We start from the raw sequence: 12,231 nt of genomic DNA, 5'->3' as shown, positions 1-12,231 counted from the left end.
ATCATCATGGCCATGACATTCTTCTGAGAACCTGACTTTTCTCCTTGGTTTATCATTCCCAAAACAAATATGTTTTGGAATGTGCTGGATTATACGAATAAATAGAACAGGCTGAATTACTAACAAAATAATTAGAATGGACCTTCCCACTGTCCATCTCACTCTTGCTAGTACAAGCCTCTACGTTTGAGGGTGCTGGATCCCAGCTTCCAGTACAGCATAACAGAAGCGACTGTGGAGGGGTGGGGGGTGCTTCCCACTTGCTATTTCTCTCTTAGCCACCATCAGAGGCTGAAACAGAATTCCTAGTAAGTGGGTTCATTTGATTGTTATGATTGGTTTTGGCCTATGATCCCTTTGTAAATAAATAAAATAACACAGTTATAATGACAGCTAGACTACCCACAGTAAACTTTCCTTCTTTTCTTAGATCTTGGGAAATCTACTTCTCTGTCCACAGACCCTTCCTAAATCTCCTGCTGGAAATTTATTAAGCAGCAAAAACAGAAAACAAAGTCAAGGTGAAGATACCAGTTAACTGAATGGGATTCAGCTTAGATGTTTAGAAGTTCAGCTTCTAAAAAACGTGACTCATTAGAATCCTGTTCAGTCACGTGGTACTGTGGAATAAGAACAGGTTTGGAAGCTGAGAAATCCAGTTCAAAGCTTAGTGCTCCACTTACTACTGCATTTGGGAGAATCACTGAACTACCCCAAGACTCAATTTGCACATCTGTACAAAGGGAACAATGATGCACACCTAGTGCGTTTATGTATGTTATCCACTGAAGTGACTATTTGAATAGTAATATTTATTCATATACATGACTTCCCACTAAGGATAAGTTGTTTGAAGACAAGAACCGTGTTTTTTAAACTTTGCCTCCCATAATACCTCACACACAATAAATGCTCAAGAAACATTTAATGATTACATACAATGAATAAATGCCAGAAAAACACCAGACACATAAGAGACGCTAAAATAAGTGGTGAGAGAGTATCACAAAGACGTCACATCTTGTGCCATGGATCTTCCAACTCTGGGCTTCTGAGAATTTGCACTCCTACAGCAGGCTCTCCAGATACCATTTCCAACAACAGTTCTCAGGGACAGGTAATTTGGCTGGTTGTACATCGTGAAATGTCTAGTATTACTGAGTCACTCGGATTGGTCAGGACAAATAAACAAGGAATCCATCATACCAATTGTCGACTCCAACCAGTAAAAAGCTATTGCCTCGCCCATTACTTTTTCAACTAAATTCCAAATAGTGAAGACAACACTTTGAAACAGCTACTGGGAAAAACAGCAAAGCCCATCAGGTGTGTTCCCCCACACCCCCAGCATCAGCCATTTTCAAACAGAAAACACACAGGACCCTCTCACAAAGAATTCACTGTGTAAACATGATCATTAAGTAATATGACCATTTTTTCTTTAAATTTAAGAAATAGGGTCTCGCTATGTTGCCTAGGCCAGATCCCGAGTAAATAATTTTTTTTTTTTTTTTTTAAAGACAGAGTCTCACTCTGTCGCCCATACTGGAATGCAGTGGCACAATCCCAGCTTACTGCAACCTTCACCTCCCGGGTTTCAGCAATTATCTTGCCTCAGCCTCCCAAGTAACTGGGAGTACAGGCACGCACCACCACACCCAGCTAAATTTTGTACTTTTAGTAGAGTAAACATTTGTACTTTTTAGTAGAGTACTTTTAGTTTCACGATGTTGGCCGGGCTGGTCTCAAACTCCTGATCTCAGAGGACCCACCTGCCTTGACCTCCCAAAGTGCTGGGATTACACGTGTGAGCCACCGCGCCTGGCCTCCAAGTAAATAATTTTTAAAAAAACAAACATGCACCGGGTGAAGCTGCTCACGCCTGTCTACCCAGCTACTCAGGAGGCTGAGGCAGGAGGATCACTTGAGTCCAGGAGTTCAAGTCCAGCCTGGGCAACATAGCAAGTCTCATCTCTAAAATTCGAAATAAACAAATAAATAAATAAATAAGCATATTAACTAAAAGTGCCCCAGAGACGTTACACAACGATGCAAACACACTCTCTATGGTTAATACACAAAGGTCTCTTCCCAGACTTGCCGTCACAGATATAAGTTTCACAACAAAATCACTCTAATGTATCATCTCACCTCCTTTTTGTGACCAAAAACAATTCTACCCACCTCAAAGGGCTCCCTTATTCTGACTAGGTTCCACTGGCCTTTTGTCTGCCTCCCCAAACAATCTCACCACCCTCTCAGAGGCTGACAACTCGGCAAGGGTGAAGATTTTGAAAAGGATGTACTACTGGCCAAATAGGCCATTCAAAAGTGGAGTTCCAAAGATGGGAGGAAGGAACTACAATCTAGGGACTAAGCTGAAAAGCCCCCAGGGTGACTCCCTTGAAAACATGCCTTCCAAAGATTGGTTGAAAATGGGAGCATTTACTTTGTAATTACATCACGCATTTCTTCCCAGCTAATCAAGTGCAGACCACAGGGCAAATACTCATCTCTCTCTCTTCCCCATGGCCAGAACTTGGTGAGTCAAGAGAATGGCCATGCCACCCCCTCCCCCACTGTCTCCTTTTGCTCATCAGAACCACGGATGAGGATATAAGTTTCAGAGGCTATTTTTAACTCCCGGCTAAATTAATTTGGTCCAAGTGCAGCAGGAGTCCCTTTCCTTGTAGGAAATACTTCTGTTACTGTGAATCTGGTACATAAAATAATCCACCCACTGAAAAGCAGAATTAGCACTGGAGTTTTTTTGTTGGGTTTGTTTCCCCGAAATAACTTCTTTTTAAGGTTTCCTGTGGCATCACAGCAAGCAAGGAAAGGTACCTGCGGGCAAGTGCCGAGGGTGCTTTCAGAAATGGACTCGGGCTTCCTCAGAGGCTCACAGGAGGGGGGTCCCGACAGGACAGGCAGAACATTACAGGCTTCCCTCCTTGCACTATTATGACAGGTTCACTGGCAAATATGTCACCTGAGTGTAGGCACTGCTAGATGACAGCATTAGGCAAGAGATGTAACTCCCATGGGCCAACATGAGCAATAGGAAAACACTGATCGACTTATTCTTAAAGGAAAATGATGAAAAGAATTGAAATACATCTTTAAATGTCACCATCTTCATGACGCTCTTCCTGCATTCTCCCATTAGATACAGGCTGGCTTTCTCGCTGCTAAACTCATCAGCATTTTATTTCTATTTCTTCCCCACTTACGGCACCTACCCTGTGCAATCTTTTTTTTTTTTTTTTTCTTTTTTGAGACAGAGTTTCACTCTTGTTGCCCAGGCTGGAGTGCAATGGTGTAATCTTGGCTCACTGCAACCTCTGCCTCCCTGGTTCAGGTAATTCTCCTGCCTCAGTCTCCCAAGTAGCTGGGATTACAGGTGTGTGCCACCACACCCGGCTAATTTTGTATTTTTAGTAGAGATGGGGTTTCACCATGTTGGTCAGCCTGGCTGGTATTGAGCTCCTGACCTCAGGTGATCCACCTGCCTCAGCCTCCCAAAGTGCTGGGATTACAGGCGTGAGCCACCATTCCTGGCCTACCCTGTGCAGTCTTATAGCTCTTTGCCTGATTGGTTTATCCTTGCAATTAAAGGATAATTGCTGCACTGGGAGGGCAGGAACTATCTTTACCTTTGTAACCTTCATAGTATAGGGCTGCCAATCAATGTTTAATAACAGAGGGAATATAATGAAACTTGGGGCTGAAGGCAACTTTAAAGATCACTGAATTCAACCTCCATATTTATACATAAGAAAACAAAGGTCTAGAAAGGGCTTCAGTAATACGGCCTGGCAGGACTCCCAATTCCCACTCCAGGACTCTCTGCACTATATACTCTGAGGAATTTTAAATGCACCTTTTTACCTGCTGTACCTCATACAAATCTAACTTTACTGTGTCAGTTCAGGAACATAAAAATGTTTTGGGAACTGGCTTTGCTCACAAAATCATCTTTTTCTAAATTAGATGTTTAAAAGTTCACTTCGAAAATATAGAAGATTCACTATTAAATTTTTTTCTAGGTTTATTTTAAATGCTTTAAATTTTATTATAAATGAATCTTTGAAATGTTGAATTTTCAATATTTCAGCAGCCCTCATTATTTGATTGGTTTTCTAAGACACTGAAAAGTACTGGAGAAAGAGAGAATTCTCAAGATTGTAGTAAAGAAAGAAAAGAAAGCAATTTTGCCTTCTAGACATATAGTCCTCCGTGGAGTCCAGTCTCACAGGGGATACCCCTTTTTGTTTGTAGCAATTTGTGCAATAGGTTCCGTTTTTAGCATTCAGTGTTTATAGTCAGTGCTCTCAGCTTCTTCAAATAGATCAGTTTTACGATCTTCACTGACTTGAAGGTGTACCCAGGTCTGAAGCAAGCCTCCCTATCTTTTAACAAGTTAATTAATTTATTCATTTGGTCCCCTTCCAAACATTCTGGCATGCTTCAGCGAACCTGTGACGTCACCGGTATACATGTTGGCTGTCTGCCAGGTGAGGTACAGCAATAACCTGGGAAGTCACCTGAATTCTGTTCAACCGGATGGTTCAAACATATAACATGCAAAATACTGTGTGAACAGTCTCTCCACAGAGAAGCCAGGGTCACTGGTAAAAATGCACAGGGCAAATAAAAACATAATGGCTCAACAAAATGCGAGGAAAGCTTACTACCTCCAGATGCTTGAAGCCTTTTAACGAATCCCTCTCCCACTCCGTCCCCTACCACCCCTTACTGTCTCATGTCCACAGAGCCAACGCACAGAGTAAACACTAAAGATTATGTGTACATAGTTGCTTAGCATGTGTGTTATTTGATGGATGACACATAAGAACAGCCTCTCTTCCTACAACTTTTGACTGGAAAGCTGGGGGGCACGTCGGGCGCGGTGGCTCACACCTGTAATCCCAGCACTTTGGGAGGCCAAGATGGGCGAATCACAAGGTCCAGAGATCGAGACCATCCTGGCTAACACAGTGAAACCCTGTCTCTACTAAAAATCGACAAAAAAAATTAGCCAGGCGTGGTGGCATGTGCCTGTAGTCCCAGCTGCTCGGGTGGCTGAGGCAGGAGAAAGGCATGAACCTGGGAGGCGGAGCTTGCAGTGAGCCGTGATGACGCCACTGCACTCCAGCCTGGGCAACAGAGCGAGATTGTCTCCAAAAAAAAAAAGGAAGCTGGGGGGCAGGGGGAGTTGTCATTGTGGCCCTAAGAACAGGACTGAGCTTGGTATGATTCTCTCAAAGTAATTCTCACTTAAGACACACAGAGAAAACAAAGAATTTTTAAAAGGGCCAGGCGCAGTGGCTCATGCCTGTCATCCCAGCACTTTGGAAGGCCTAGGTGAGTAGATCAACTAAGGTCAAGAGTTCGAGACCAGCCTGAACAAAATGGCGAAACCCCGTCTCTACTAAAAATACAAAATTAGCCAGATGTGGTGGCGCATGCCTGTAGTCCCAGCTACTCAGGAGACCAAGACAAGAGAATCGCTTGAATTTGGAAGGTGGAGGCTGCAGTGAGCTGAGATAGCGCCACCACACTCCAGCCTGGGAAACAGAGCGAGACTTCGTCTCAAGAAAAAAAAAAAAAAGAATTTTAAAAAGGGCTGAATGTGCTAATAAACACACACACACAAATACATATCCACATATCCATGCACAGGTGCCTAAGGGGAAGCCCCCAGACCCCGTTCTTCCTCTTCATAGCAGGGTGGGCTTCATGAACACACACAATCGAAAGTGAATGGAAACTCTTCTAAGAACAGGGAGGAGCTCTGCACTGATCAAGAAGACGCTGGTGAGCGAAGGTTTTAAGAAGTAAGAGGAAGAAGTCTGGAAAGAGCCAGCCCTGCAGACCCCACACCACTAGCCGTTCCTGAATCTGCCCCGCCCCATCATGGCCAGAGCAGGGAAGAGAAGCTCACGGAGGCAGGTGACCAATGGCAGCCAAAGAAGCATGGGTCCTTGCTGCCCTTCAGCAGAGCAAAGCCACGCTCACTACTCCCACCGCCCCAAAAAGCAAGTCCTACTCTCCTTCTACCTGCCCTTGTCCGAGTCTGTGTCTTAATTTGGTGGAGAAGGGGGAGAAGCCATTTCTAAACACAGAGCACTTTTATCTTATTTTATGTTGTCTGATGAAACCTCGGATGCGGGAATGGGGTACTGGGCAGAGCCCCAAGCTGCATTCTGGGGCCACACACCTGGAAACATAAACCCTGCACCAACTCAAAGTGCCTTCCCAACACCAGGTAAGAAGAGAGCTGCTCATTCCATGAGCCACGTACTGCAACGTCCAAGCCTGAGCCCTGGATGCAAACTCAGGCAGCGTCAGGGAATGAGCTCACCAATAACGCTAGGTTCTTTTAAGTCTTCTGCTTTCATTTCTTCTCTACTCAGTGTGTATGGGGACAGACTTAAAGTCTGGGAATTACTCAGCTTTTTGCTCTAGATTTGCTGGTACAGAATGCCATCTCATCCAGAAGGAGCAGAGGACCCTTGAGAAATTGGTCTGAGGATCTCCAGGGAGGGGCCTTCTGCTGAACCCAGGGGACTTTTCTCTGCCAAGATTCCCTGCACTAATGCATACTCTCAACTACGACTGCTCCTTGAGTCCTGAAGAGCATCTCTGTTCAAAAGAAATTTGTAATGTCTTCCCATCTGGCTACTGTAATCTGGGTACTGCTATTTTATGTCTCAGTACTTTTTCCCATCCTTTCATCTTGAAGATGGCAGAGCAGGTACAATATTTGAGGATTTCACAAGGATTGTACCTTCTTTTTCCCCATCTGTGAATGTGTTAAGAGTCTGCCAAGCTCAATTAAAGTACTATTAAGCAGCATATGAACAGGACATCTTAACCATTCTCCATGGTATGGAAAAAAAAAAATCCCAATTTAAAATTTTTAAATTTTTCAGGGGAAAAATGCTTCGGGCAGTTTTTTTTCCTCTTAAATTCTGAAACCTCCCATTATTTTCACTGGTCTTTCTCATTGAGCTAGTAGGCTTTTTTTATTGGATCGATTTCTAAGACACTGAAAAGGACTGGAGAATAAGATAATTCTCAAGATGGTAAAATAAGCCTGCTGGTTTTCTAAACGCCTGACCAGAATTTTCAACAAATGCACCAAGGAATAGCTGTCAATGTGCTCCACTGGCTGCACAACCCAGTCAAGCCACCAACGTCTTGTTTCTCTTCATGACCAATTGCCTTGAAAGAATCAGCCACAAGCCCACTGGATACTCAAGAGATAACATATGACAGTACCTCAGATCATTTTTGCCTTAGTTGTCTCCTCATCGATAAAATAAGGTCAACCCAGATAAATCCTTAACGCCCCTTCTGGCTCAATATTCCTGGGATTTGCAGAAAAATGGTATTCAGAAAAGAATAAAATAAGAACATTCTAGCATCTCAGCTCAGTTCTACCTCCCAATGCCTTCATGATTTTCTAACTATCTCCCTGGTGCAGGACAGTTTGATCATCCTGTACCTTCATAAGATTTGCTTGCAGATTTGCAGAGTAAGTAAAATCATCCTGCACACAGCCAGTCAACACTTCTCAGGCCTTGGCTGCAGAAAGCCCTAGTCATAGGTCTCTCGCTCCAAAGACCAAAAATCAGATTTTCTCCTTTCTCTTCCAAGATCATGGTGCCAGCAGATTCTGTATCTGGTGCGAGCTGGGCTCTGCTTCCTGGATGGTGCCTTTTTGCTGTGTACTCACATAACAGAAGGGTTAAAAGGGGAAATGGCGGTAACAGCTCCCTTGTACCTATCTTACAAGGGAGCTGGTCCCATTCAGGAAGGCCCCACCTCATGGCTGAATCACCTCCTAAAGGGCCCAGCTCTTCATACAATCACACTGCAGTTAAGTTTCAGCATATAAATTTTCGGGGACACGGACCATTAGGAGACATATTCAGTGTGAGATGTCTGACACTGGCAGTCAATCTGCGGGCACCTTGATCTTGGACTTCCCAGCCTCCAGAACTGTGAAAAAACATTTCTTATTAATTACAAATTACCCAGTCTACAGTATTTTGTGTTAGCAATAGGAACAGACTATGACCAAAGTGAAACCCCTGTCCTGCCCCATCTCACTCTCCCAAATGCATGCTTTCCCTCCAGAGTCCCCATGACTCTCATGTACCTCCATCCATTCACGTGTTCATGCCAGAAACCAAGGAGTCCTTTTCAACATCTCCATCTCCCCGATCCAACAATGACCAAGAACTGCAGATCTGGCTCCTAAACGTACCTTGAATGAGTTGACTCTATCCACCCCCAGTGCGTCCGTCTACACCAAGCCCCCGTCACATCGCCCAGAGGGGAGGTACCTCTACACAGTATTCTCCAGCCTTTGCTATTTCCCCATCTTCACCAGTACATCAAGCACACTTCCTGCCCAATCCATTTCTTAGAAGGCAACCAGAGTATCCTTTTTAAGATGCAAATCGGACCACATCATTTTTAGGTTAAAACCTTTCCTGAGCCCCCAGGGCTCCTAAGAGTGTGCCCAAAATCCTTGCCAGACACCCAACTCCCAGCTTTCTGTTATTGATTAAACTCCTTCCCACATCTTGGCATTCTTACTTGCTCTTCCCTTTGTCTCAAACATCCTTTTCCAGGGCCCCATACAGCTCAGCATGCATGTGCGTACACACACACCCTTCCTTTTGTCTGCCTATCTCCTACCCATGCATCAAGCTCAGTTTAAATGCAATAGGTCCCTTAGAGAAACCTGCTCAGTGTACCTGTATCCTGTTTTAATGAGTGATATTTTAATGTCTGCCTTCCCCCTGCAGAACGTCCCCGAGGGCAAGGAGCACATCTCTGTGCTTAGTGTTGTATCCCAGGACCCAGCGCAGACTTTGGCCCATTATGGGTTCTCAATAAAGAATACTTAAGCAAAAGAATGAAAAAGTAGGAGGGGGGAAAAAGGGAAGAGAAGAGGGACAAACTACTCATATCCTGAAGCCTACCCATACTCCCTCCCCATTCTTGACTGCCCGTCCTCCCTCCCCATTCTTGATGGGGCAGAAATGGGAGGAAAGAGAAGAAAGGAAAGAAAAAAACAGCAAGATGAAGATGGGAATGATGAACAAGGAAGTGAAAGGCTGTGACATGAGGTTTTAGACAACTCCAAACAAGGTCAATGGGACTTGGCATTTTGGAAAAGTTAGTACTTTATGTTTCAGCTATTTCTATCTCTAAAATGCCCTAAAGGAAGACAATATTCCACAACGTTCCAGAAGAGAAGGATGGAAAGTGGCACAATGTTCCAGAAGAGAAGGATGGAAGGTGGCGGGGGCCGGGGGGCAGGGTGGGGGCATGACACTAACTAGTTTTGTTTGTATGCAGTCAAGTCACTCAACATTCATAGACTTGGGCTTCCTTGTCCATGAAGTTATAAAACAAGATGACCCCTGAGCTTTCTCTGGCTCCCATGTCCTGGGAGCCTTTGTGGAACCTGTGGTGGCTCAGAGCCCACAACAGGCACTCTGTCTTGCCTCCACGAGCACCCTAACCCCATCGTGCATGTTCCTGTGCACTGCACACCAAACAGCAACTTTCTTCTTATTTGTGTTACAACAACGCAAATTGGAATCCCTCAGAGCACGCTGCAAAAATGTCATCTTTCGCAGAGGGAAGAATTGAGTCTTGCCTGCACTGAGAAAGCCGCTTTCAAATCAAAGTTTCCTGATGGGAACAGGCATTAAAGATGGGAATCACTTCAAGCACACAACTTGAGTGACTGAACTGATCAAGCAAAAGCAATTCAGAACAGAAATGTCCAGTCTTCTAAGCCTGCCTGAAAATTTTTTAAATTCAGTTAAAATATTACTTTTCATACAACAGCTGAAGTTTCTCTCCATCCAACATATTTTAGACATTGGTATTTTCCATGACTCCTTTGTGGATCCTTTTTTTCTTTTTTCTTATTTTTTTTTTTTTTTTTTTTGAGACAGAGTTTTGCTCTTGTTGCCCAGGTTAGAGTGCAATGGCACAATTATCTTGGCTCACCGCAACCTCTGCCTCGTGGGTTCAAGCAATTCTCCTGCCTCAGCCTCCTGTGGAGCTGGGATTACAGGATGCACCACCACGCCCGGCGAATTTTGTATTTTTAGTAGAGACGGGGTTTCTCCATGTTGGTCAAGCTGGTCTCGAACTCCCAATCTCAGGTGATCCACCCACCTCAGCCTTCCAAAGTGCTGGGATTACAGGCGCGAGCCACCGTGCCTGGTCTGTGGATCCATTTTTAAGTACATAAGAGATGCAACAGAGACCATCAGAATTATCCACAAAGAGAGGAAATTATGTGTTCACACATGGGCAACTTCAGAGATCACTGTTCAGTGAAACAGATGCTAAATTATTTCAATCAGCCGCAGCATTGATAATATACACTTAAAAGGCAGCAAGAATCCGCAGGAGTAAACCAGGAGTAGTTTGTTACATTGGCCCAAAGCAATGATGCTCCTATTGGTTTATTTCAGCTTAGAAGTAAACTGAAGGGTGGCCAGGCCCAGTGGCTCACACCTGTAATCCCAGCACTTTGGGAGGCCAAGATGGGCAGATCACTTGAGGTCAGCAGTTCAAGAACAGCCTGCCAACATGATGAAACCCCATGTCTACTAAAAATACAAAAATTAGCTGTGCGTGGTGGTGCACGCCTTATAGTCCCAGCTACTCAGGAGGCTGAGGCAGGAACATCACTTGAACTTGGAAGGCAGAGGTTGCAGTGAGCTGAGATCGTGCCACTGCACTCCAGCCTGGGCAACAGAGTGAGACTCCAAGGAAAGGACAGGGACAAGGACAGGGAGAGGGACAGGGAAAAGGAAAAGGAAAAGGAAAAGGAAAAGGAAAAGGAAAAGGAAAGGAAAGGAAAGGAAAGAAACTGAAGGGTGATAAATGTTCATTATAAAATCTGTCAACAACTGCGTTGTGTTTATGAAAGCTATTATGATAAATTTGGTGGATTTAGTCAATGCAGCTGCTCAGAGTGGAACAGTACATGCTAACAAGAAATTCTCCTCCAAGAATTTCTCTAAGACGGAGTCCAGAGCTCGAATGAGCTATAAATCTGCTCATTAGTACAAGCCAACGTTCTATGGGAATTGAGTCTTCCCATTAATAGCAAGTGCCAAAACAAACAGTTGTACAGGCGTTAAGAAAAATTAAAGTTCAGAAATCCACATTGACATCAAATCATGATTTCCAGACTACTTACATCAGTGTCGGGTCCCTTATCCGCACCCGGACAAGAAAAAGTAACAAATTCATGGCACCTCTTGTGGACCACAAAACAGCAAACTGGCGGAGAGAAAAGAAAACTAAAATTAGAATAGACATGATTTAACATACGAGCTTTATTTTCCAAACAGAGATACGTGCTGTTAGAAGTCAATTTAATTTCACTACAGACGGAATCTTATAAACAGCAATCAGAAGGCATTTCATTCTAGAATCAGCAACATTTGGTATTGATTACACTCATAGATAACAGAGTCCCAAAATGCCAGCACCCCCAGGACCACAAACAGTGTCTCTTACTCTCTGAAGTTGAAGGAGAGAAGAATCAGAGATTGTAAACGGTTTCCCAAAGTAGAAACCGGTAATCAAAATTTAAAATAGTTTACGCCATCCTAGCCAGGTGCGGTGGTTCACGCCTGTAATTCCAGCACTTTGGGAGGCCAAGGCAGGTGGATCACTTGAAGTCAGGAGTTCGAGAGCAGCCTGGCCAACACGGTAAAACCCCATCTCTACTAAAAATACAAAAACAAAAACAAAATGAGCTGGATATGGTGATGGGCACCTGTAATCCCAGCTACTCAGGAGGTTGAGGCAGGATAATCGCTTGAACCTGGGAGGTGTAGGCTGCAGTGAGCCAAGATCCACACTACTGCACTCCAGACTGGACAACAAGAGTGAAACTCCATATCAAAAAATAACATAACATAACATAAAATAAAAAAATAAAATAAAATACTTTGCACCATCCTACAGCAACACACTAACACATACATAAATGTATATAAACATTATATTCTGCAGGTGAAATAAAATATAAAGAGAATAACTGATTATAAATAATGTGAGTATCCCTAAATGTGGGTTGCAGGACTTCCTCAGCAGAAATGCTGAACTTAATAAACTCATTCAGACACAAATACAATCTACAGAAAACAGACCTTTGAAATGAAACAAAACAAA

The 12,231-nt window shown here is 43.8% G+C and overlaps 1 protein-coding gene across 1 annotated transcript in view; it reads right to left on the bottom strand.

Annotated features, from left to right (window-relative positions):
• PRKCA (protein kinase C alpha) overlaps positions 1–12,231 on the bottom strand; it is a 502,110-nt gene that overhangs the window by 293,133 nt on the left and 196,746 nt on the right. Inside the window, exon 3 of the mRNA XM_023212008.2 lies at positions 11,249–11,331. Coding sequence (XP_023067776.1) covers positions 11,249–11,331 — 83 coding nt within the window. The remainder of the gene's footprint in view (positions 1–11,248; positions 11,332–12,231) is intronic.

This window comes from Piliocolobus tephrosceles, chromosome 16 (assembly GCF_002776525.5).
Source record: "Piliocolobus tephrosceles isolate RC106 chromosome 16, ASM277652v3, whole genome shotgun sequence".
Taxonomy (NCBI): Eukaryota; Metazoa; Chordata; class Mammalia; order Primates; family Cercopithecidae; genus Piliocolobus; species Piliocolobus tephrosceles.
The sequence above is the reverse complement of the archived record's forward strand: the minus strand, read 5'-3'. Positions and strand labels throughout refer to the sequence as shown.